This window comes from Eupeodes corollae, chromosome 3 (assembly GCF_945859685.1).
Source record: "Eupeodes corollae chromosome 3, idEupCoro1.1, whole genome shotgun sequence".
NCBI classification, from domain to species: domain Eukaryota; kingdom Metazoa; phylum Arthropoda; class Insecta; order Diptera; family Syrphidae; genus Eupeodes; species Eupeodes corollae.
This window is the reverse complement of record NC_079149.1, coordinates 75953219-75981118: the sequence shown is the minus strand read 5'-3', so window position 1 is coordinate 75981118 and position 27900 is coordinate 75953219. Positions and strand designations below refer to the sequence as shown.

General features: G+C 34.9%; 3 protein-coding genes and 1 long non-coding RNA gene across 4 annotated transcripts; 3 read left to right on the top strand and 1 right to left on the bottom strand.

Annotated features, from left to right (window-relative positions):
- Positions 1–8098: 8098 nt before the first annotated feature.
- On the bottom strand, positions 8099–14440 carry LOC129952526 (uncharacterized). Its single transcript, XM_056065140.1, has 2 exons — positions 14220–14440; positions 8099–14163 (listed from the first exon to the last, which is right to left on the bottom strand). Exon 2 carries the CDS (start codon positions 13978–13980, stop codon positions 8419–8421), a length of 5562 nt encoding a protein of 1853 aa, XP_055921115.1. The 5' UTR covers positions 13981–14163; positions 14220–14440; the 3' UTR covers positions 8099–8418.
- Positions 14441–15039: 599 nt separating this feature from the next.
- Positions 15040–17498, top strand: LOC129952297 (grpE protein homolog, mitochondrial). The gene is made up of 4 exons (XM_056064814.1): positions 15040–15248; positions 15395–15737; positions 16856–17011; positions 17068–17498. Exons 1-4 carry the CDS (start codon positions 15175–15177, stop codon positions 17179–17181), a joined length of 687 nt encoding a protein of 228 aa, XP_055920789.1. The 5' UTR covers positions 15040–15174; the 3' UTR covers positions 17182–17498.
- Positions 17499–18621: 1123 nt separating this feature from the next.
- On the top strand, positions 18622–20449 carry LOC129952872 (uncharacterized). Its single transcript, XM_056065787.1, has 2 exons — positions 18622–19342; positions 19399–20449. The coding sequence occupies exons 1-2, from the start codon at positions 19331–19333 to the stop codon at positions 20278–20280; spliced, it is 894 nt and encodes a 297-aa protein (XP_055921762.1). The 5' UTR covers positions 18622–19330; the 3' UTR covers positions 20281–20449.
- Positions 20450–22754: 2305 nt separating this feature from the next.
- On the top strand, positions 22755–23995 carry LOC129951215 (uncharacterized). The gene is made up of 3 exons (XR_008782150.1): positions 22755–23164; positions 23229–23543; positions 23612–23995. It is a non-coding gene; the product is annotated as an uncharacterized LOC129951215 (long non-coding RNA).
- Positions 23996–27900: the final 3905 nt, after the last annotated feature.

Genomic DNA, 27900 nt, shown 5'->3' with positions numbered 1-27900 from the left:
TGGTAGCATTGAAACTTAAACCAAAATTGTGAAGTTGTAACAAGTACATTTCAGATGTATGTAACTAACAGTAATTGATGTGTCGTCTTTATATGTAAAAGCTGTGTTTTTCAAAATTTCGTTTAAAATTGTTCCTTTAAGGGGGTATTCTGGTCTAGAAATAAAAAAAATCGATTTTTTTGTTCATATTTTCATAGTTTAACTATTTAGGAATATGTCTACGAGAGGATTTTCCCAAATTCAAATTATTTTCGGAGAAATAAGTATTTTGCTGAGCAGCCATCCAAATTGGTTGGCCTGCAACTAATATAGAACAAAAGACATAATGGGGTACTTTAAACGCGTTTTTCTCAGAACTGTCTTTTTGAGTCTGATACCCACGATTTCTCAGGTTCTGACGAACCGATTTACTTGAAATTTTAAGAGAGTCTTCTTTAAGGACTTGTCTAGGTCCGGAACTACGGCCATCCCCAAATTTTCATTTTTACTATTTTTAACAAATCAAAGAATGTACAAAAGAGTGGTAATTTTTTTCTTTTTTTTTAGGCAGTCGCCATTTTGTAAAAATAAATGGTTGTAACTTTTTCGTAGTTCCCGACATTGCGACATTATTGTAGATTAATAATCTTTTTTAGTTTTTGATTTCAGATTTCTAGGAGAGTTAAAATCGTGGGTATGGTCACGCACCAAATTTTTGAGACGCACCACTCCACTGTTAACTAACGGAATTTTTATTTTTTTTTTACTTTTTTATTTTTTTTGTAGGTATGCTTCTAATGTGAATAAATAATCTATAAAAAAATTGATGGTAAAATTGTTGCTTGCTTTTTTCTACAGCACCTCAAAAATTACCTAAAATTCATGTCTCTAGACCAGAATACCCCCTTAATGCAATTCTGTAAAGGACAGCCAGAAGTATTTCGTGACTCAACGTTGTTAATACTTTTATTTCGGATAATGTTTTGCATTTAATATTATGTATTTATTGACGTTATATAGTGTCTTATTACTCGTATCTTAGGAGACCCAGATAGGGTCATATTTCATAAATTGTTAAGAAGCAAATAAATATACACTTTTAATGTTAGTAAAAACATTTGTTTAAATCATACTAATAAAATATGATATCTTTGCAATTATGAAAAAATGAAAAATAGAGCGATACTTCTAAAATTTTGAAAACTACATTTTAACTTTTAATCAAACATGCCATTACAATGGTGCAAAAGTCGAAACAAGTGAGTCCCCCGATTCCGTCAGTCTGTGTGTCTGTTCTAGCCGCTACAACCTAAACCATTGGGTCGATTAAGTTCAAACTTGGAAATTAAGGGTTAATAGCAGATTCGCGTTAGCAATTTTTAACTTTCCATATGAAGTTATTGTAATCGGTCCAATTTGCTGAATTGAAAATTTTGACATTTCTCGACGTTTCAAGGTCGCTATATCTGAAATAAAAGATAATTAGAGAGAAAAATTAAGTGGGTGGTTTTTTTTACCATAGCAATTTAAAGAAAGTTGACATTTTTGGTTAACCCTAAATATCTCACGAACCAATAACGCGAATGACTTGAATTAAATTTTATATTATATATAATGCGATACCATTTTTGGGAAAAATTCCAATTAACGTCAAGGTGACAAAATGTCACCTTGAACATTTTTCAAACAAAAAATTATTTTATCTCCAAAACAATTTTGCACAATGAAGAATAGCGTTCTTAATATCTTGTAAAATTTTGAGAAAAGTCGAATTGACAGTTTTTTTTTTATAAAAAAATAAAAACCTTAACAAAACAATACTCAAAGTTATAAGATATTTTGTTAGGCTCTTTTGGTCTTTTTGTTTTTGGAATGCAAATAAAAAACGTATTTCATTCTTTTCCAAACGTTTCGTAAGTGTTCCTTAAATCTTCTGGGTTGCCTTTATTCAATATTTTGTATTAAATCACTTTATTTTATTAATTTTACTCCCCTTACTGCACCCTTCCTACGACAGCACTGACACAAAATTGAAAATATATTAACAAAAAGAATATGAAATAAATAATAAGCATAAACAAGAAAAACCATAAAATTAAATAGAATTTACACTTACATATATAACAGAATGTTCGCAGGTACTTTTTTGTACCAAAACATAAAAGTTGGTAAACATTGGTTTTCGACTCAAATATCTTTTCAAAAATTAAAAATATTGGCTTCAAACATATTTTATCTCATAGAGAATATTCTTTTTAAAATACAACGGTCAGTTTATTTATAAAAAATTAAAATCTACAATGTACGCAAATGCTACTAAAATTGGTAATAATCGGTTAACAACTAAAAATCTCGGTAACAAAAACAGATTTTCAAATCAAACTATTTTACATATGCAAAATATTGTTGGTTATTTTTAATTTTTTAGAATCATTTAATAAATAACTTTTTTAACAAAACACGAAAACGATTGTGGGTCGCATCAAAGCCTCTTCTTTAAATTTTGCTTTAAATACTTAAAATAACATAACCCCCAATAAAATTGTTGTTGGTCAAAAATCTAAAATTAGCATTTTCTCAAAAACGAACCGATATATTTTTCTGAAATATTCTCAAAAATTTTGTTCTTAACTCGTCTTCTTTCAATTGAATAAAAATACTTCTGTTATACTCCAGAAGGGTACCTCCATAGAACCGTTTTCTTAAGAACTTATTGTTTTGTTCTGAACAAGCTTTTACACTGTCTTAATAATTCTTTTATAATCAAAAATATTATTGTTTTTTTAGATTGATGAACACTCATTTTTTTTCTAAATTCGATATCTCTAAAATACGTCATCATTTTTTTTGTACTGAAATCAAATATAAAACGTGTATTAATAAGCTCTAAATAACTGTTTATGCCAATAACCCACATTAAGTGGTAAAATTTTACCTAACTATTTTATTTTTAAATTCAATATAAAAATTTTAGATTTATAATTAAATTAAAAATACTTTTTTCTTTTAACGCTTTAAAGAATATATTTAATTAAATTGTATACATTCAAAAATTTAACAAATCCATTTAAATTTTTGAAGAAAAACATATTTTACAGAAACATTTTTGAATTTTAAAATATAAGTAGGTATTATTTCTAAAGGGAGTCCTTGGATACATTTTATCTATATACATATATAGATACACATGTATCTTGTGAAACTTAATTGAGTTTCATCTAAAAACGTTTCAAACAAAAAGTGATTTGATCTTACTTTTCCCATCTCACTCTATTTGAGTTTTTTTAATGAAAATTTTGGACCTTTAAATCATTGGCACCCTTTAGGGCGTATTATTTTGGTATTTGCAAAGCCGCAATATTTTATTAAATATGTTATATACATATTGTGTGTTATAAATTCAAAAAAAATCTTCAAGATTTTATTTATTGAATCCAAAAAGTTTTATTGAAATATCTGTCATAAGGGCTCCTTAAAAATAAATTAAATGATAACAATTTTTTGGTCTACTAAACCAAATTCAAAAACACAATTTATATTTTATTATATTTCAACAATATCTTTTTTTTAATAAAGCATTGAGATACGATAAGAGAAATACAAAATAAAATAAATTGCTTTAAAAAAAGTATATATGTACATAATTGCAGCTCCTGAAACTCATCGTCAGATGCATTTTATTGTTTTGGCGCACATTTTTTCCAAAATTGAGAAAAAATCTTTAATATTAAGGTGCAATCAAAGTGTAAAACAAAATATTTCTTTGGTTTTGTGATATTTTATTGTAATATTTCTCAATTTATAATCAACGTAAATACTTTTATTCAAATTTAAATCTTATTTGCTTACTAATACTTTTCACAATGCAATAAGAAAACCTTGATAAACAAAAACAAACTGTGTGTGCTCATTACATTTACATTTATCTTTATTGAACTATTCTTATATTACAATTGTCTTAACTTAATCTTATAACTAAATATTAAATGATAAAAGATTTGTGTTGGTACTTAGGGAGCCTAACTCTATACACTGTGTGTTTGAGAAATTAAAGAATAAACTAAAATATTATTGTTGTAAGATAAAAAATTCTCAGGCAGCATAGGACTTCTTAAGTGGTTATTAGAGACTCGTTCGGAAAAGGACATGGCAGTCTTTTGCGATTGCAGCCGTCTAACGTCAAATCTTCTCACAATACTTCCTTGTTTTGGCTTTGATCGGGATATGCGTAAACGTACCTTGGCTACAACGAGGTAGTGGTCCGAGTCAATGTTGGCCCCTCGGAATGTTTGGACATCTTGTAAACTGGATAAGTGTCGTGCGTCGATCCCAATGTGGTCAATCTGGTTGACAGTTGATTCATCAGGAGATTTACATGTCCCCTTGTGGATATCAAGATGTGTGAACTGCGTACTAGCTACCAGAACGTTTCGCAGCGAAATCGATCAGCCTGAATCCGTTATCGGAAGTGGTGTCGTGCAGGCTGTATCTCCGGATTGTACCATTCTAAAGATGTCTTCTCTTTCCAACAAAAAATCCACACCCAAATAGACACTGTCTTTGTTCTCGGTAGAAGTCACCGTAGTTTTTTTAGTATGCGTCTGCTCGATCCATCCCATCACACTTCTTGGATGGCGGTAATATGTGCCTTTCAGCAGTTTAGGGCTTCCGCTAATTGTTCGGCCGCACGTGGTCTGTTAACGGACCTAAAATTCCACGTACAGATCCGAAATTTGTTTGCGTAGGTTCTCAACGGTAAATCCATCAGTATCAGAGGCTTGTTGGTGCTTCGCAACTACCCCCAACCTGGAGGGCCAGATTCTTAGTATAACTGCAAGGACTGGGAGCCGGATAAACCGCTCATTAAAGGCCTATACTCCAAATATGTCGTAGAAGCCTTATAAAGTGTTCACTTAGTAGTTCAACCTTACTGGAATTGCGTAGACTCCACCGTTGATTCCATTTCGGGAATTCGTCCGCGGCCGTTGATATGATATTGGAAAAGATCTTTTGCCCCTCCATACAGTAGATATGCTATTTTGCAACAAATAGCGCTGTAGAAGCATAAATATCTGTGTTGGTGTTGTTTATGTGCGTAGCAAAAATATTCTGTTAGCAAAAGAAATGAAAGTAGTACCCGTGGCATGATGGTTATTGCGTTGGACTCGGGATTGTTTTTAGGGAACTTAAACTGAGCTTGGAAGAAAACTATTTCATCTTGGCCGGTGATTTGAACGCAAAACATGAAGATTGGGGAAATCAACATAATAATCCCAGAGGTAACCATCTTTTTAATTTGATGAATCTTTACAGCGTTGAATATGGTGTCGACCTGCTGGCTACTGAAAAGCCATCGTATCCAAGAAGTGGCTCCTTTCTGGATCTTTTGCTGTACGACACCAGACTGACAGTTACAGACAAAGTGGGTAATCACCCTCGAAACTGCTTCAAGACAGTCGAGTACGACAGTGATCACTGCGGACTGGCTGCTGTAATGCAGATTCCGAACGAACGCGTGGAATTGGAAGAATACGTTGCAACGCACTCTTACAATTACAGTAAGATGCGTTGGCCTCGTTTCACCAACGCCTTAGCGAGAGAACTTCGTTTGAGTGACATAGCCCCACCAAACAACAGAAACCTGACAAATACAGAAATTGACCAACACTTACAACAGATGAACGAAACAATAAAACGAACGATGGAACAGACAATACCAAAGTACAAAGAACGGGACCAAATGGACGCATACAGAAATGCGACTATTGACGCACTGCAAAGGCACAAGAGTGGCTTACTGCCAAGACTCAAAAACTTGTACAGACGACTTACAGACCCACACGACTTATAGGTTAGGACACTGAAGTCGTCAATAAAAAATGTCAATCTGTTGATTAAGGAGAACTACAGGTTATCAATTAACAAGTACTGGGACCGCAAGATTCGGTCAGTTAATTAATTAAGTGACCCTAGTATGTTCCCTAAAATCAACAAAATATTCAGGAAAAAGAACGACAATGACCTTTCCACTCTGAAACTCCAAAGAACCGAAGAGAACAAAGACGTACTCAGGACAGCGCAAATAGATCCAGAAAAAGCCATCTTTGTCGATGACTTTTACATAATTGAAGATCCGAAGGAAAAAGTGGAGGCGGTTGGAGCTGCTTTCCAGCAAGTGTACAAGATGAATGTTAGCATTCGCCCCAACCACGACCTGGAAAACAGAGCCCTACTTAATCACTTTTACCTCCGTAATGATATCACACATTGGCGATCTGAGAACCGCGGTTTCATGCGGTTCAATGACGATTCCTTGGCAAATGCCATAATCGCCGAGCAAACGGGACCAAGTCCCTTGTTAGTGACGAAGGTTGAGCTTCAGCTCATCTTTAATTCAATAAAAAACAAAAAATGTCAGCAGGTGTCGATGGTATATCCAACGTTGTACTAAGACATTTACCGATGGAAGCAATTGACATTTACACCACGCTCTTCAATAATGCACTGAATAATGCATATTATCCAATGCATTGGAAGACCGCTGTGGTTTATCCTCTCCCGAAAAAGGGAAAGGACAACTCCAACCCGTCAAATCTTCGGTCGATAAGTCTTCTTCCGAGCATCAGCAAAGTTTTCGAAAAAATCATTAATAGGGCTCTGACTAAGTGGGCTGCGGACAACAAAATAATTCCGGATAATCAGTTCGGGTTCAAGGCGGGTCATGACACAATTCATGCTGCGTCTAAACTCGTTTCTGATATCCAATGGAATAAATCAAAACAACAATGCACAGGTGCTGTCCTGGTTGATTTGGAAAAGGCCTTTGACACCGTATGGTTAGAGACTTGGCATTAGCAAGCCATTGTTGTATATACTTTATGATATGCTTAACAGTAGAAAGTTTGTTGTCAAAAGTGGCAATGTAACTTCTACCACAACATTCTCAATTAAAAATGGTCTTCAACAGGGAGCGGTGAATTCGCCAATTCTCTTCAGCATTTACACCAGCGATCTGATAGGTAGTCTTACAAAGGCAATTGCGTACGCCGATGATCTAATTGCGTACAGAACGGCCCGAAAGGTTGAGGTTATTAGAATTCTCTTGCAGCGTGATTTCGACAAGATTCAGCGATATTGCGACGACTGGAAACTGAAAATAAATGTCCAGAAGTCAGAGACAATTCTGTTCCGGACTCCGTTGGCTGGGGCCACGAGGGATACGTGTAAGAATTGGCGCAAGATGGTCATCGTTGATCTTCACGGGCAGCCATTAGCTAGCAAAAGTGTAGTGAAGTACCTCGGTATCTGGTTAGATCAGTATTTATATTTCGACAGACATATAAATGCTGCTCTGACCAGGGCCAGAGGAGCCTTCGCTCTGACGAAACGACTGTTTTTTAGCAGTCGGCTTGACCCCAGAGTGAAGGTAATTTGCTACATGGCCCTCATACGGCCAATGATCGTTTATGGTTGTCCTGTTGTTGTTTATCATGCCACGGGTACTACAGTACATTAAATCACTTCGACTTTATTATCATGTCAGATATTTTCATTCGTTTATCTTTTTATTCCCAAGTACACAGACTACACCATTCCCCTATTTACCTTCCAGATCTTTTACGTCTTATTTTGTGGTGAATTTCTGTTTATCTTTTATTCTTTTCACAGTGCAGTAATGCAGCGCGAACGTTAATTTTATTCAAAGGAAATCATTTTATTCAAAGGAAGAAAATAGGTATATACAAGAAAATAACAAACAGCTCTCCCACTTATTTCATGAGTTTGTATGTATTACTGTTCTGCACTCATGCCTCAAAGGTTGCCACAAATATGCGTGTAAATTAGATCTAAAAGCATAATGCATATTTTATTAAACTCAATGAAATCAATATATTTATTAGAAATAAAATATTTTTGCTTTTAACTATTTAATACCTACATTTTCTTTATTTTATTATTATTTTTAACAAAACATTTCTGAATTGTGATGTTCCTATTTTCATTTAAAATTGCTACATATTTGTTTATTTAAGACATTATTTGTGTTGCTGCAAGCACAAAAAACTCTGTCCAAGAATAAATATCGAAGAACAACTCAAATGTATTTTATTTGGTTCGATTTTATTTTCTAGAGAAAAATATATAATATTAGAAATATTTCTTAACAAAAAATACAAAGCTTACAATTGGTCAGATTTTAACTTCAATTTTAAACTTGCTTTTAGCAACTAACCAAAAATTCGTCTTTCTTTTAATTCTAACCTTAAAATTTCGTCGAGAAGAGATCATGCGCGCCCAATGTTTCATAATTGTTTTTCTCTTTCGTTCGAAAGGGAGACAATTATACTTGACATGACAAATTAGAATGTTGCCATTCACAAATTTTATTTTTAAAAATAAGACTCGATGACATTCCGGGGCCCGTCTGAGAACTAGGTCCTAGGATGAAGACTCCAAGTCCAACACAGCGAGTCTCCCAATAGAACGCTTATATTTTATAACTCCGTTAGATAGTTTCACGTCAGCCATTCGTGCAACTCCATCTGGTCCCGGATAAATCTCAATGACACGACCTAAATGCCAGGCTGAACGTATTTCGTTGGGTTCGATTACGATTACGATGTCTCCCATCTGAACCGGTTTCGTGTCTTTAAACCACTTTGACCGTCTGATGATAACAGGCAGATATTCGCGGTACCAGGGCCTTACTAGCTGAGCCATCAAGTGCTGGCATCGGCGACTATAAAGTTTGCTGCAAAAATCTGCTTCCGAGAATATTCCAGGGGCCGTAACGTCTCGATCATCTTCCCCGAAGAGCATAGAGTTCGGAGTAAGAGGTTTCGGGTCTTCAGGATCAACCGGAATGTGTGTTAGCGGGCGTCGGTTTATCTGGCCCTGAGCCTCCATGAGGGCGTTTCGCAAAACATCTTCTCTAGGAACGAGACCTTTAAGGACGAAATCGATGCTCCTTTTGATAGACTGGATAAGACGTTCCCAAGCCCCGCCCATCCATGGAGAATAGGCCGGGATAAAGCGCCATAAAACACCCTCCTGCCCTGACGAATATTCACAGAGGGAGACTTCCATCTCTTTAGCATCCTTATCCAATAAATTTTTTGTACCCACAAAGTTAAGACCGTTGTCACTATAGAAATATCTGGTGACAACTCGGTTAATAAGGAAACGTCTAACAGCCATCGTACATTGGTCCAAACTTAGGTCGTTCAACAACTCTATCTGCACTGCTCTGAATGTAAGGCAGGTGAAAATCATACCGTAGCGTTTTACAGTACCTCGACCAAATTTTACCAACAAAGGGCCGAAACAATCTACTCCAACATGAGTAAAAGGTCTGGAGTCAAAGGCTAAGCGAGCTTTGGGAAGCTGCCCCATTAGCGGCACAGCCGCTCTTGCCTTGAGGCGTTTGCACATAAAACATGCCTTTCGCACTCTCTCAACGGCTCCTCGAATGCTGATTATCCAGGCGCTTTCACGAATGTCAGAAATAACAGTGGCAGTTCCCATATGACAGTTCTTTTGATGATGATAATCGATGAACAAGTTGACCAGTGGATGTCTGCTGGGTAGTATTGCTGGATTTCGGGATGAATACGAAGAATTTGCCTTTTGAGCCCTCGAACTAAGTCGTAATGTACCATCCTCGTCAAGAAACGGCGTCAAACTCAGGATAGAGCTTGAAGAGCCGACCTTACCACTTGACCTAAGAAAAGTGATATCACTAGAGAAAGACTCTTCTTGGATCTTCCTAAATAACCAGTCTTCGGCTTGACGAAACTCACTAGGCGTAACAAAAACTTCTCTATCGGTTTTCTTTCTCTGAAGGATTCGTTTGAACCGTAGCAAAAATGCAATGACTCTGACGGAGGAAGACCATCTGGCTTGAAATCTCGCGGATAACAAATTATATGCACCATAGTAACTTTTTCGATTATAAACGTGGAGCAATAATAAGGTGCCTTTACTATTATTTCTCACAGAATTGGACACAGTTATGCAAGGTGTGATGGGCCATTCTTTGAATGAGAGTTTTAGGAAATCTGGACCTTGGAACCATCTTGTATTTTGATCTCCCATTGATGCCTCGAATCGTTTTGTCCCATCATCGGCCACGTTATCTTTAGAGCCGATATGAAACCACTGACGCGAAGAAGTGGACTCTAGAATTTCACCTACTCGAGATGCAACGAAGGAGGGTAATTTACTGGTGCAATTGATCCATGCAAGCACAGTCTTCGAATCAGATAAAAACAACAACTCGTCAATTCTAATAGTATGTGACTCCTGAATGGTGGCTGACAATCGAACACCCAGCACAGCAGCCTGTAACTCCAAACGAGGTATCGATAATTGTTTTACAGGTGCAACTTTGGCCTTCGCCATGACCTGTGCAACTTTAACATCATCATTGCGAGCAAAACGAAAGTAGGCCACTGCGGCAAAAGCCTTTTCTGACGCATCGACGAAAACTATGAGACTTACTTTACAATCGTCAGGGTTCCACATTACGTAGCGTCGAGGAATTCTGATATTTTCGATTTGCTTTAGATCATTTATAAAGCTCAACCACAAGCTTCGCAAATGAAGTGACACTGGCTCGTCCCAATCATACCCTTCTCTCCATACTTCTTGAAGTATAATCCGTCCACGGATGATGAACAATGATACAATACCCAGAGGATCGAAAATCTTCATTATGGTCTTAAGCATCTGTCGTTTTGAAATAACAGCATCCTCGGCTAACATTTCTTTCATTGTCTCCTCATCCGAAAGTTTGTATGAGAAGTGATCAGTGGATGGATGCCAAAACATACCTAGAACTTTAGAAAAGAAACTATCGCTTTCGTTAGGATCAATGCTTACCAACTTAGAATTGACATAACCCTTCGGCATCTGGTCCAAAAGGCCACGACTATTTGATTGTATGCCAACGAGATCAAAATTCATAGTGTGGCAAATACGAATAGCATCTCTCGTAACAGAAATAGCTTCTTCAACTGAGTTATGGCTATTGAAATAGTCATCGACGTACGTGCGTTTAGTCAATCCATCCACGGCTTCTGGGCACTCAAGTTTGAAAAGGTTGGCATGGTGATTTTTAACATACTGCGCGCATGTTGGAGAACATCTAGGGCCAAACATCATGACCTCCATGATGTAAACAGTCGGTTGCCTAGAGGTGTCTCCTTCCCGCCATAGAATGCGTTGGCACTGCTGGTCTTCAGACTTTATTCGGATTCTGTGGAACATCTCACGCACATCGGCGTTCACAGCTACTTGCCGTTCCCTGAATTTGAAAAGTCCAGCATGTAATGGGACTAGGTTGTCTGGGCCCTTCATCAAGTGGGTATTTAACGATATACCATTGACTTTTGCAGCCACATCTGCCACACATCTGGGTTTTGGTGGAAACTTATTTGGATTTACAATTATAAAGGTTGGCGCGTACCAAACCCGAGGCCAATCCTTCTCCAGGTCTTCCTTCGAGGCTATTCTAGCATAACCCTTAGAGATCAAATCACGAAAATAATTGTTTTGCCATTCCAGTAGATGAGGCTTCTTCCTTAAGGACTTCTCCAACCCAATAAGACGTTTAAAAGCCATATCGTAACTGTCAGGCAGTTTTACGTCATCAGAGTTCCACAAAAGGCCGATCTCATATTGCCGGTCTACCAATTTTAATGACCGTTCCATTATATCAAAGGAACGACTGACTTCTCGACTTCGCAATTCACCCTTTGGAGGCATGACACCAAACTCCTCGGTGGTAAAATGGAGCTGAACAAGATCGTGAAGGTCAACTTCCTCCCTAATAGCATGATGGAACATGAGGTTCATAGATGGTTTCGAAACCGGATTCAAACTAGACAAATTCATCGATGGAACTGATTTGCCGTACACGATCCAGCCTAAGAGAGTCTTTAAGGCGTGAGGTTCTTCATCCTTGCCATGACGCTGACCATGGCCTAGTAAGAATTTTGCTTGATCCAAGCCAAGCAATATTTTCGGACGAGCATTCACCAGATCAGAAAGTGGGAGGCCTCGAAGATGGGGATATTTGCTTTGTAAACGGGTAACATCAATAGACTGACTAGCAAGTCCTAGATCCTTGATGGTGTAAACATTCTCTAATACATACCGCTTACGACTCTTAATGCCAGACACAGACAAAGAAGTACGTATAGAATCTTCAATCCGAGACACCCCTTTCGTCCACTGCAACGTTAGTTGTTCGGGATGTCCATCCAGCCCAAGTTCAACAAAGAGATCCTGCTCAATCATCGACAATGATGATCCATCATCCAGAAAAGCGTAAGTATCCGCAAACAAGTCTCCATTACCATAAATCCTTATTGGGACTATCTTGAACATGATTGAGACATCGGTTCCAACATGGGATGAGTGGAAATGCGGTTGTGGATTGAACGGAACTGCAGCTGAATTTAACTCGAAGTTGCTGCCACTTGATGTCATGTGCAGCAGCGGGTGGTGACGTCGGTTGCAACCGTCAGTACCACACGATCTTTTTTTCCCACATGCTTTCCACTGGTGTTTCGATGGGTCCAGGCATGTGAAACATACAAAGTTCTCCTTAGCGAATTTCTGCCTCTGATCTGGGGACAAAGCTAAAAACTCTTCGCACTGAAGCAAAGAATGTTGTTTGTGGCACTTACAACATGGGCTGGTTGACGCAGATGAAGAAACAGGTTGATGTAAAAGGACTCGAGAAGATTTCGTGATAACAGCTGACTGTGATTTTTTTTGCTCTGAAGTTCCACCAGGTTTCATCAGATCAGGAGGTAAATCGAGAACCCTTTCCGTGATAAACTCAGCAAAATGTTGAAAATTAACTCTTGACAATACTGATTTTCTCTTTTGCCATTCTTGGTAAAGCCCTGCAGCTAACCTAGAAGCTAGGTTAGTGAGAACATATCCATTTGTAAGGTCTTCTTCTCTATTCATCGCTTTGATATCTGCGACAAATCCGTTGAGCTTTACTGCCCATAAACGAATCTTGGGATCACACTTCGAAGTGAGCTTCGGGAGGTTTAATAAATCCGAAGTCAAGTCGTGAACCAAGACGTCATAGCGACCAAACATGGTGCGGAGTGAATCCATTATCGCATCAGCATCAGATGAGTATTTGAGACGGTCGCTTACAAGTTGATAGGCCTCTCCCTTTAATGCCTTACGCAAACGTGCAACATTTTCTTTAGAGCTGTATCTCCCCTCGATCGTGGTACATCTAAAAACCTCTTCAAAGTAAGGCCACTCTCTTTTATTATCACCTGAGAAATTCGGCAGCTCCTGCACATTGTTGCGATTTAATATAGTAAGGAGATTTGCCATATCTTGGTCTCGAGAAAAAGTATCACTTCCCCTTGTATGCTGATCGGATGTTTCTTGCAACGGTGGTGTAGGCTGGTCTGGTTTCTTAGAGAGAGTTTGTCGTAACGGAGTAGACTGGTAGTGTCCAATCGTGCTGTTCAAAAGTGCCTGATGATTAGCCTGGATCTTTTTAATTATTTCTAACTTGTTCGTTTTTGAAGCGTTTAAATTCGATTTTGGAACGCTGATGGAGTTAGAATCTACGTGATCATTGACGATAGCGACCTTTGACAACTTCAACTTGGTCTCCGCAAGTTCAGCACGCAACTCCAAAAGTTCCTTGTCTCGATGAGCCACAGCAGCTTGCGCCACTGCAGCAGCTTCTATGATTAAATTAATTTCATCTTCGACCTCATCTACTGTGGAAGCGGCTGTTGGCAAAGATTCTCTGCGACTTGGAAACACACCTGAAACTTCACCCTCTTCTCGTAGAACACAATCTTCCTCCTCACAAAACCAGGGAGTTATTGTGTCGTACTTGCTGGGATCAAAATCGTGACAGCTGTAATGCCACCAGCGCTTACACCTTTCACAAGATACCATAGAGTCATCATCTGGTAGACGACAACTGGACAAACTGCAACTGTGAACCATTTTCTCCGTAACAAATGGCTAGGAAAAACTGTAGTGGTGATCTTTTCCTAAGAAAATCGGTTGTGGAATAGGTACCACCAACAATTAAAATAAAATTATGTTGCTGCAAGCACAAAAAACTCTGTCCAAGAATAAATATCGAAGAACAACTCAAATGTATTTTATTTGGTTCGATTTTATTTTCTAGAGAAAAATATATAATATTAGAAATATTTCTTAACAAAAAATACAAAACTTACAATTGGTCAGATTTTAACTTCAATTTTAAACTTGCTTTTAGCAACTAACCAAAAATTCGTCTTTCTTTTAATTCTAACCTTAAAATTTCGTCGAGAAGAGATCATGCGCGCCCAATGTTTCATAATTGTTTTTCTCTTTCGTTCGAAAGGGAGACAATTATACTTGACATGACAAATTAGAATGTTGCCATTCACAAATTTTATTTTTAAAAATAAGACTCGATGACAATATGTATATGCATCTGCCAAAAAGTTTTCTTTCGAAAACACTTTTTGTATGCGTTAAGCACATTGCTACATTTAATTAAATGACTAAATGTATAGCAAAGTTGTTTTTAAATAGTTGACTTTTTGGCTTGACGTTAAGACATGCATTGCGAGAAAAAATTTAAAATAAACTTTTGCAATTCAAATTGTTGGTAACAAACTTTTCTTAGATATACCATTTGAAATTATTTACTGCTCACCACTGATGGGCAATTAAACTGGCCCAAGCGTGTCCTACTCCATCACGAGAACCAATATAACCTTATCTTACCTAACCACTATACCTGCTGTTCATTGATTTTGGGTAGGCTTTTGGCAGCTTCAATAGCTTCGGCCCTTAAAATGTAACCACCCTTTATAATCATCTTTCCGTTATGTTGTGCAAGTCTTATCGACGTCACTTGTGTTACAGCCTTAAAGAGTACGATAGTTTTCTTTTTAAAACAACAAGCGCTAGAATCGCTAAGTAGTTGAATGTTGCAACATCTTTGTACATAAGTTCTATATACGAAGAAACCATGATATCTCTTCCAATTCCAATGTCAAATTTCTAATCACTTCCAGTTCGGCTGTCAGAATCAAAACCGAAGTTAATAGTAAATTCAAAATCTACTAACCTGGTGTAATTTCTCGATTCTTCCCATCATTTGGATTTACACGATTTAAATTAAGTTGTCTTTAAATTAAAATGACGACAAAAACAGTAACATATTTAACGCGAACGAATCGCATTATTTCATACTTTCAAACTCATAATGCGCGGTAAGTAAATGAAGACTTTCGAACCATGTTCAACGTGACGTAATATTGTAACCATATGAAATTTCTAATACCAAAGATAATTTAATAACTTATTCCTAAAATCTTTAATTAATGTTTCTTTTGTTTTTGATCTTTTATTTTCTAAGAAAAACATCATGGGTTTCACCAAGTTACATCACATTTCGTCATTTTGGAAGTGAAAAGGCTGAACCATCAACAAAAACTGGCACAGCTGAACTTAATGAAAATGAAAAGAAACTGGTCGCCGACATCGAAACTTTGACGAAGGAAATAGAAGCTCTGAAGGAGCAGACCAATGAACTAACTGACAAGTACAAGAGGTCATTAGCTGATGGTGAAAATCTACGTACACGTCTAACAAAACAGATAAGCGATGCCAAAATTTTTGGCATTCAAGGTTTCTGCAAAGATTTGCTGGAGGTGGCTGATATTCTGGGTCATGCTACTGAAGCTGTCCCCAAAGAAGAGGTAATTGAAACATTATCAAACCCAAGGCTTTGTTGATGACAATCAAGTTACACATTTTATTATATGTTTGGCAGCCTTATTTTGAAACCGGTTAAAAAATCAATATATTGTGAGATAGGTACAAACTTTTTGTAATTCAAAAATTCACGTACATACATATATTAAGGCCTTCGAGGCTATGGTTATTCATGAAGTAGTATTTTTTACAAATAAAAAACATTATCTTGTTACGAAGTCGTAGTCATAACATCAAGTTTTTTTTTAAATATATTTTTTAAACAAAATATTAAAATAATGCTGAAACATAATATTTCCGAATTTGAGCACATAGCTAAAATCGCAATGTAGCTAAAACGAATCATTCAAATCCACAAAGGAAACATTCAAGGTATTTCAGACTTCAGATAGAGTTAAAGTGTGTGAGATACTAAGGGAATTAAACTGTATCTAGAAGATAAATATTTATAGTTTGTAAATAATTGTTCCTTTCTTGTTAAGAACTAAAGTCAACAAATTCCTATACAAACAAAAAAAGGAAAACTTAATTTTTTAATCAGTATTCTTTGTTAGCAATCTACTCATCATCTTACTCATCCAATTCAGTTTTACTTGAAACTAGCATTAACACAACATTGAGTTTTCGAGCTCAACGAGCTTATTATGGATTTGTTCTATCCAAACGCTGGTTATACAGAAATGCCTTGAGAACTCTTCTTCTTCTACTTCTTTTTTCCTGATATATATTGATGTTATTGTAGTACCCGTGGCATAATGGTTAGTGTGTTGGACTGTCATGCCAGAGGTCTTGGGTTCGAGGCAGCTATGCCTATGTCTTTTCACTGGTACTGCCTCTTCCATTCCTGACAACATTACTCGCACACAGGAATGGTTGATAGTCGTAAGTCACTAGGATCTAGTTCTAAACGGACTATTGCGCCACCCAATTTATTTATTTTTGTATTGATGTTATCAGATTTAATAAAGGCACATATAATGTTCTTATTTAAATTTATTAGCATACGTTATGGGACAATAAATGTATCATTGATACAAGCAAAATGGACAGAACTTGTGAATTGGCAGATTTATTTAACGATAATTTTGAAATTTCTTTGTAGATAAACGAAAACAACAAACACTTAAAAAACCTCTATGAAGGTCTCACAATGACAAAGGCTTCCTTAGGACAAGTTTTTAAACGTCATGGACTAGAACCAATAAATCCATTGAACGAAAAGTTTGATCCAAACTTCCACGAAGCACTTTTTCAAAAGGTTATTCGAATATGAAATTAAAATAATTGTTAATACAAAATCAATTTAATTTATAGGATGATGACAAAGTAGAGCCAAACACAGTTGTAGTTGTCAGCAAAATTGGATACAAACTGCACGAGAGATGCATACGACCCGCCCTTGTTGGAGTGTCAAAAGCCTCTTCATGAATATAATATTTAATCTTTATCTGCATATTATTTTTAGTTTTGTTACTTTGAATTTTAAATTCACGACATGGTTTTTTTCAAAAATGAGTGAATGAACAATTATTTTGTATCTTATGAATGTTAAACTATAAAACAAATATGTGAATTGATTTTATTTGATAAAATGTCTGATCATGATAACGAACATTTTTTATTTCTTTTAGTGATTTTTCAAATTTATCTTTAGCTCTCCAATACTTACATTTTTAAATAATTGTTTGTTTTTAATAGCTTGTTCACGTTAAGTCGTTTAAATAAAAGTACAAAAGAAAAATTGAGACGAAAAAAGATTCCTTTTCTTAGCATGTATTTTATTGCACATTATGTGTGTAATTAAAACGGACATTATTGTTAAAATTATGTTTAAAATTGAAATGAGCTTAAACTGCATTAGTCAAAAAAATTAGAAATAATTTTTGGAGATAGAAGTATATATGTACAAAAAAAGAACAAACAAAATGAAAACTTAATGCAAAAGGCCTGTCTTTAAAAAAAAATAGATTTGAATCACACCAAAATCATAAATTAAAAAAAAAATGTTGTTTCAATATTAATTTTTAGCAGAAAGTTTTGTAAATTTATTCTCCAAAATTAACTGTTTATTCACTTTGCAATGAACCTAAATTATGTTTGGCAAAAACTTGCCAATTCCTTATATTACCAATTACTGCCCTTGACCACATTAGAATCCTATTTGCTCAAACCTAAGTAAGAATGAAGTAAAGAAATAATTAACTGATATTCCTTCCGAGTCACCAGTAACTTTCTAAAGTATGTATGTTAGTCGACTTTCAAATATGTAAGTAAATGGCTCTCATACTCGAATTTCAGATGAAATGTTTTTCAAAAAACAACCCAATGAGCTTTGTCATAGTCAATGATTCATGACCGTATATCAAGACGGGGGATATAAGGGTCTTACGTATATGTAGTGACACTTTTAGCCCAGAGAAAGTTTTAAGTACGGGAGATATTTGATAAAATCATTTCTACAAGGCTGATTAGTTTTGTATGATAGTTTAAGTACTACTAAGTACCCTTCAATTAATAACTTCCGCATTTTTTGGAATATTAATGTAATTTTACTTTAGTTTATAGTTAATCAACAACATCGCCTTAATCTTTAACAAGTGTAACATATAATAAATAATTTATCCAATGCTTTAATTTTGAAAATATGCAGGTACGCCTTTCTTTAAAACATTTAATTTTCTTTCAAAACTGTTTAGGCGATTAAATTTCTTAAAATATGTACTTATTGATTTTTGATCTTTATTGATTGGAAATGATGACGCTAAATATATTTAAGGGATAAAATTGACAACTCTACCGGTCATTTGGAGAACAGAATGAAATGATTTGTGAATTGTTACTGAACTAAATTATTGAATTTTTATTATGAAACGGTTTTAAAACTTCACTGTTTTGTATTAAAATACAAGAGAATTAAATAATAATTGTATATGACAAACTATACTGAAAACAGTATTTTAAGAGAAAATATGGAAGTACATTCTTGCAAACTAATTCGCCATATGTCGATTAAAAAAAGTACCTACGAAAATTTGTCTTAGCACAAACATAAAAATCATTTTCGCTCTTAAAAGTCTTTGCGACACTTGTATGGTTCACAGTTGAAAAATATACAATTTCACGCTGCTGTTTATTTAGTTAGTATGTAAACTCTTTGTAATTTATTATTCATTATTTTTCACTTCCATTAGAAAACAAGGCAGTCATAAAACAAGAAATCAATTTTCACAAGAGAATTAAGTAAAGGAAAAAAGAATCCTTTAAATTGAATTCTAAATAATTTGTATGGACATACAGGTATACTGAAAACACCCAACAAATATTAACCCCTATTAAAAAATACCTGACAAATTTAAATATCTTTCTCATTATCATTATTTTAAGGACCTACTGGAATTGCCTTGGAAAGTATTATAAATATGTACAGTATTACAGGTAGATAAAGACCCCATATATATTAAGGTGTTCCTCGTTTCGAATCTAGTCTTTTATATTTTGATCGGCATAGAGGTCATAACTGTATAATAGTTCTTTCCAAACCGAACCGTTTCATTCATCTAACATTTCATTTTAAACAATGTGCCTTAAAGTGAGTTTTTTAACAAAATTGTGCTCGTTTATTTTTCTAAATGCTTACATTTTTAGATGTTTCTTATTCTTGTGATCTTGAAAACAACGATCGCTTATCACCCGGTTATTTTAAAAAAAGACAAAACAGTTATTACTTTTGAGCCTATAAAGATATCACTACCAAAGAATATTAAAAACATAAGTCCCACAAAATATCCCTACTATGAAGTTGTTACAAACCCACCAATAATAAGACCTACTAAAGCATCACCAATATCATTTGATAATGAAAATGAAAAGCTTCCTGTTGATTTGATTGAAACCGCTTCAACAAAACTGGGGATTACAAATTTGGAGCAAATTCCCAGCTTAAGCGAATTAAGTAATCTCTTAGGCACAACATCGCGTGAAGAGACAATTGAAACAATTCGTGAGTTGACGGAAACTGAAAGTGGAATTGATTTAATTAAAGCATTCATTGAGTCATTGGATTACACGGACAGTACAGCAGACAAAAAAGATAACATCCAAATACAATCTGACACATATGAGCTACCAGTGCCAACGAGTGAAACAACGCAAAAGGATTTAAATATCAATAAACAATATTTGGGAACTCCACCAAAAGAATTGGGATTCTTTCAACGCGTCTGCTCATATCTCAACTTTTTTTATCTGTTCCCCACAAGTAAAGAGGTTCCCGTTTCAAGGAGTGAAAACGAGTTAGATCATATAAAAGATTCTAGCAAACATAATGAATCTCATAATCAACGTCAATCTAAGTTACAACCAATATCGGTTGCGAACCGTTTTCCAAATTCATTCCCAGTTCCCTATAGGTCGGATGCTTCTATTGGTACTTTTTCACTTTCTACGAATCGGGCCATGAAAGAGGGTAGACATCTCCCTGAAGATAAAAGTTTTAACCTCTCGTTGCGAGAACGATTTCTACATTAGCATGTAATGATTGCGTCACGGTCACTTTTAAAAAGATATAAGTACTTAAGACTTTTTGACATATTTTAATATAAATTTTATAGCAAAACTAATAAACTATGATATTTCAAAAATTAAAATGATTTCTATACAAATAAATGGTTGCTACACTTAGCACTATATGCATATAGTTCAATTGTTGTTTTTATAATATATTTTGTTCGATACAAAAACAAGAGTTTAAAATTTAAAAAGTAATTTGTTCAACAACTTTACATTCAATTTACAAGCAGCATTTTATTCAGTGAAAATAATTTATGTATGTACGTACATAGATGTTTGGTAAGATTCTTGGATTTAATTGCTTAAATAGCTCAAATAATACATAACTATCACACCAACAACATAAACGTTAAAAAAGAAGCCAAGCTCTACTATACTTTTTTTTAAACTCTTTGCGTTAAGGTCACTGCCAAGAATATTCCTTTTTATTTTTTAAGAATTTTAATATTTGAGTTGCACAAAGAGCAAATAATTTGTGGTATGAAATTAAGTTGCATTAGTTCCCCTCACTACTTTACCATCATTGAGATTTTGATGAATGGATCCTTTTATCCAACTTGTCGTTTAAGTTAGCTGCATTCAATCTCAGACCGATATTTTTTTGATAGTGTTTTACGTGTAGAAGAAAAGAGGTCCAAAACAGCTGTGATGTCAAAAAAGGTATCCAAGAATTTCTGGTATCTGAGAAAACAGCTTGTTCAACTTATCAATTTGAAGGAAACAAAAAATTGATTTCAAATTTGTAAGTTTTTTTAGAAAAAATCCAGTGAATTATTTAAATTGTCCATAGAAAATTTTAGTTTACAATAAATTTTGACCTTGAAATCTAAATGTCCGTCTATCTAATTGCTATTTTAATTAAAGCATACAAATTGTTCAATTATGTATCTTAAAATCCATTATCCATCCAGGATAGCCCATCCAACACAAGATTGAACACAGCCATTTGACCTTCTATTTTTGCTCAATTCCATGACATTTCTTACCTTTTTGTACGGCTTCCTGCATTCACGTAAAATCAGCAAATCTGAAGTTTTAACTTGAGCTTTTATTTCTGTCAATTCTCTAAAATGATGTTTCATTAATTTCAAACGAAAAAATACGCTGAAATTAATCGTATTATTCAAATTTATTATATCAAACAGGATTATATAAAATAAAAAATACCTAAAGAGCCGGCTATGGCCGAAACAGGAAGAAACAGGAGGAATCTGAAATGTTTAACTGATGAGCATTTATAGCAATCAGTAAATTTAAGTCATTAAATAAAATGTCGCTTTGAAGTGTTTGTTTTTTACTGTTGCTTTTTTCAGTAAAGTTTTTAATGATGTGATTGGAATCACCAACAGTAAAACGAAAGCTGTTCAGTAAAATGAAATTTCATCATTAAAAAATTTAAAATGGATACATATATAAATTAAATATAACTATCGATACATTGTTTCTTTTTGAAAAAAATACTTGTATATAGGATTCATCTTATTGCATCAATCTTTTGCTAGAAAGAAATCTGTAACATGTTCAAAAACTAAAAACTAAAATTTTACTGATAGCTATAACCGGCCCCTAAAAAGCCTTGCATCCAGGTAAAGCTTGTAATTTAGTTTTCTTTAATAGTTATAAATTAAGTTTATAAATTGTTATAGAAATGTATTTAAAATCGAATAAATTCTTATGTTTATGAGATTTAATTATTGTAAATGTCTTCCTGCTCAGCTGAGAGGATACATTATTCGGCAATCTACTTATAATATTGTGTTTTGTTTAAGTTAAACTCTTTAAAAGTGTAAAACAAAATGTCGAATAAAAAGAATTTCAAAATTCACACATTTCACAGCTGTTATTTATTTAAATTAAACATTAATAAACTTACTATCCAACTCAATAAAGTTAGTCTCATCGACAAATATTTTCTACAAAAAAAGTAAGCATATTCTAGTTGATTAAGAAAATTATAAAATCTAATAAAGATAGTCTTATTCAATAAACCTGCAACATTTTAGGAGATAATTTTGTAATCCATAAAGTCTAAAGGTATTTGTATAATTCCTTACAGAAACTAAACAATTTTTAAATGGTAGACTTTATTAAAGTCTACCATTTAAAAATTCTGATGTTATCGTGCCTTTTTTTTCCACCATAACTGTCTGATATTCAAGCTCTGTCAAATTGTAATTGTCAGAAGTCAGCTGTTTAACCATAAACATACCCCTTCTGTACCTGAAATTAATTATCCATTTTTATCAAAATAAAACTTTTGTTCACAAATTATCAGCGTTAATTCTGTTATTTGAATATTGATGTTGTGATTTCAACAAGTAGTGTGTGATCTTAAGAAGTTAAAGTAAGTGGGTGTGGATCATCGAAATCGGTGGGACCAGAGAGAAAAAACTAAATGAGAGAGCCAAATTTCCTCGTCTCCGTCCCTTTGAAACCTCTTACTCTCATTTTTTATAGCGTGTTGAATTCGTATCGGTGTATACATGTTTCACCTCGAAGAGCAGAGAGAGAGAGAGAGAAAAAACTTCAGACATTTGACATTTCTCGTAGAATTAGAATTAGAAAACAAAACAATTTCGTTCATATTTTATTTCAACCCATTATTTAATTATAATTGGATGTAATAAAATAAGGAAAACACAAATTTTTTCATTGTGTATATAAAATAAGAAAGAAAATGCCAAAACGATTTAAGAATCAAGTGTGGAAGATTGTTGGAACAGTGGCTAGTGGTGCTAGGAATAGCAATGGTGCTTCAACGTGGTGGGGAGCAGTCGCAGCTTCAAGCGGTGCAGTTGAGTTTTTGCCAGAGTCAATTGTTGCTATTTGTGTATATCGTTAGGTAAGTTTAACACTTTTTCGAAATACTTTTGAAGTCTTGCATTGAAAACTATCTTTAATTTTAGAATCACAACTCATAATGAAATCACCAGAACTCTTGAAAATGATTCACCAGATGCGAATAAAACCAATGGCCAGCTACATCACTGCTAAGCACCTGCTGGTTCTCACAGTGAAATTGACCTTGAATATGATACTTCCCGCGGTTTCGTGAACATAAGAAGAGGCAGATAAGCATCAAGAGGCAAGTCGAAGTTCATTGAATAATGCAACCGAATATACAAACAGTTGAGAGGCTTACATTCTGAACATAGCAGCACCAGTCGAACTAGTGAGACCGAAGAAAGTAATAGGAAGTCGCATTTATATTCAGAAAAGTGGTTAGTTTTTTATTCTGTTTAATTCTTTAACAATATTTGTGAAAGTGCTTTGTTTTGTATTTTATTAGTTGACGCTTCGTTTTCTGGAATGCTACAAACATAGGTTAATGGTTCCTCCACTTATAATTCCTCGTTTCGAGAAGGTGCCGTCGGGGGTGAGAAGAAGCCGACTAATAGTGCAACACCCTTGAGACATGAAAAAAAAATAAGATGAAAACTGTGTATGTGAAATAAGATGAAAATTATTATGTATATGAAGAAGAAAATAAAAGAAGATACATCACACTATAAGCTTAATTGGGTGTTAGATATAAAATCAATGTAAGTCAAAAGTGTTTTTCTTTTTATTATAAATATGCTTAGATTCATCCTGGAGTTATAAGAATTATGATATTTTTAAGTTACCTTAATTATTTGAATGATGACTGTTGTGTAAATTATGAAATTTAAAATAGGTGTAGAAATGTTGGCAATAAAATAATATTATATTTCAATAATATAGGAACACATCTATTTACATATGTTTTATTTATTTTAAGCAAGATTTACATATTTACGTGAGGTTTTCATGCTTTTCCGCACCACCTTCAAGACAAATTTCTTTGCTATTGAGGTAGCATGAAGGCGCGTTAACCGATTTTTTTCTTAAATGGTGTTCGGTTTCCCCAGTAGGCCTATTGCACACCATATGCTAAAAATAAATAATATTAATATTACAAAAGCAAACAATAAAGATGAAAAATATAAATATAAATATCATAAAAGACAAACAATAATATCACAGAAAAAGCTTTCAGGTAAAATTAAAATTAGCGAAGAAAACGAGCAACGTAAAAATATATGAATGTTGAATGGGTAAGTAGGTAACTCACAAATGGGATACTGTAAGCATTTTATTCCTAAAACTTTTATCATCTAACTCTCTATTGTAAAACTTAAGTAAAAAGTAAATACGGATTCTAAGGATTCTTCAACACTCAGGTTGGGCACAGACCATTGGTTCAATCTCTTTCTGGTACTTCCAGCGAACATGATGTCCGAAAAGTGTCTTTCGCAGACTCTTTCGTTTTTGGGTAATTCTTGGAGGTTTAAATTCAACCTCCAAATTTCCCTACTAATGATTAAAAAAAATTTAAACGTAGTAGTAGCCAGTAGAGATAACGACTTCAAATAAATTTTGTTATACAGATAATAATGCAGAAAGGATTCTCAAGGAATTACGTGGCTGGTAAAATTTTGAGAAAAATTGAATTGAAAATAATAACCTACAAAAAACAATACTAAAACTTGGTAAAAATTTACTTCCGACTCAAATATATTTTCAAAAATTAAAAATATTGGCTTCAAACTATTTTTTTTACAGAAACTATTGTTTTAAACATTTCGTAAATTTTGTATAAAAATCCAACTGTCCGTTTTTTCATACAAAAATAAATACAAACAATTTGGTAAATATTGATGTTTGTTTCTCGATATCTCGTGAACAATATAAGATATTGACTTCAAAATAGTTTCATTCATCCGATTTGTATTTGTTTATGTAAGAAATAAAAACTTTTAAGAAAAGCCATTCAAATTGGTTTTCCACTAAAAATCTTGTTTACAAAAATAGATTTTGAAATCAAACTATCAAATGCAAAATAATATTGTTATTCATTTTTAAAATTTTTAGAAGAATTTGACAATCTTTTTAACAAAACCCGAAAACCTACAAACCTTTTAAGCAAGATAAATCGACAGAAAAGATTGGAAGTTATCAGTGTGGGTCGTATACCAGCCACTTTTTTGAATTTTGTACTGCATTACAGAACAAACGAATCACAAAAGTTAAACAGGATAAAACTAACCTTTCATCTTCGTCTGGAACCTTAAACGTAGTCTGAAACTCCGTGCAATTCAATGCACATCCTCTTTTCCTTCTTTTTGAATTTTTATAGCTCATTTTTATATAGAACCACACTTAGCACTTTTATAAATATATTTCTTTAACTCTTGAATTAAAAAAAACTTTTCACAAATAATAATAAATTCTAGAAAAATTTTTGTTTGTCAATAATTTACGGTAAAAGTAATAACGGTAGACCGAGGTGAATTTGTTTTTCCCTTCTCTTTCTCTGAGTTGCAGATAGATGGCAGGAACAACCAAAACATGTGGCGACACGGTAGCGATGGTGGCACATCTGCCTGCTCATGACAAAATTAAAATAGACAATTCTAGAACAGAATAATTTTGATTCAAAGTGTACAAAAAATCAAACTGCCCAAGTGAGCAGATTAAATTTGAAATTTGAATATTTTTCCATTCTTACTTTCTTTCCTTCTGAATTCGGTCTGGTTTTTTCTCATATCCAACCGCACAGTTTCTGTATTTTTAAAATTAGTATACATATATTTAGCTAATCAATAAATTATTATTCTATTTCTTTTAATAAGTGTTAAATAAAACATAAGTGTTTCATTTCTTCACCTCACTTGTTTTTGTGGTAACTTAGCTTCTGTGAAGTTGGTGTCAATAAAAGACACCACATTGGTGACCCCGACGTGATCTACGTGATCACATAAAATCTGTAAGTTTTTTGTTTACATACACATGATTAACAGAACACCTCCCAAAAACATCCCTAAACTGGGAACCATGGCTGATGACGAAAAAAATCAGAGTTTGCTTGACTCTGATGTCCCTAATTTCCCAGAACCAAGCAACGTACTTTCTGGTGGTGATCCAACTGGCAACATCCAAACACCACTCACATCGGCAGCAGCAATGTACATGGGTACACAAGCTCATCAAGAGTTCGTATACGCCGTAAACTTGCATTTGCCTCAATTCGCGCCAGAATCACCAGATATTTGGTTTGCGATCGCCGAGGCAGACTTTACTGCAAACCGTATAACAAGCGATGCGCAAAAATACAACCAGTTGCTAAAATCTCTGCCTTTAAATATCGCTTACCAGCTGATCGACATTGTGAGCAATGCTCCATCCCAAAACAAATATGAAACGCTAAAAACAGCTATTTTACAACGTTTCTCGGAATCTCGTCAGAAACAGATTCAAAAATTGCTCCGAGAAAAGGTCCTGGGCAACAAAAAACCATCCCAGCTTCTCAGAGAGATGAGGGAGCTCTCAAAGAATGCTGTGACTGACGAGGTTCTCCATCAGCTGTGGACCGAACGATTGCCAGAGAGAATTCGCCCGCTTTTGGTCATTTCGGATAACCTTAATGACCTAAACGCCTTGGCCGAGACGGCTGACCGAATCATGGACGCTCTGGTAAGCAATTCTGTCATGTCAGTCCACAACAGCGGTTTCCCGTCCAGTTCTCAGCAAGTCTCCAATTCACCAGATTTGACAAAAATAGAGCGTCAGCTATTGGAGATGCGGTTGATGCTGGAGTGCTGCCAACAAGACATCAAAAATCTTCAATCCACTCAGCAACAGCTCCAACATCAAACACAACACCATCAACCGCAACCTCACGTGCAGCGCCCAAGAACCAGGTCAATCACCCCCAACCGAAGTGGTGTGTGTTACTACCATACTCGATGGGGGAATGACGCCCGACACTGCACCAAGCCGTGCAAATTTACAACACCAACACAAAACCAGGGAAACTAGCCACGCTGTCATTAATTGGGGCAGTTGGTGACAGCAAATTCAATACAACACCCAAAGAAATCCGTCTACACATCCAAGATTTTACTTCTAATCAAATATTCCTCATAGATTCCGGCTCAGTTGTTTCCATCATCCCAACCAATTATTTTAAAATCAGACCCGAACAAGACCATCTCACGCTCTACGCAGCAAATGCCTCAGCCATTCACACCTACGGTTGGAAGACACTCAAATTGGACCTGAACCTACGCAGAACCTTTCTTTGGACGTTCGTGATTGCTGACATAGAAACAGCAATACTTGGTGCAGACTTTTTAGCACACTACAACCTCCTGGTGGATTTAAAACATCAAAGATTGATTGACCCTCTCACTTCGCTATCATCAAAAGGAGAATCTTTAGCCACCAAAACCTACAACATCTCTACAGTGGACTCATCTCTTCCAGAACCGTATGCGGGGCTGCTTAGAGAATTCATCCAAGTCACAAAACCCAACTACAGTCCAAATTTCAACAATAGGCAATATGCACACCGAATCCAAACTAAAGGTCCACCAGTCTCAGCACGCTCCCGCAAACTAGCTGGGGAAAAAGCAACTGCTGCCAAAACCCATATATCCGAGATGCTGGAAAATGGCATCATCAGACCTTCAAGAAGTCCGTTCGCCAGTCCAATACACCTGGTAAGAAAGAAAAATAATGACTGGAGACTCTGCGGAGATTATAGACAACTGAATG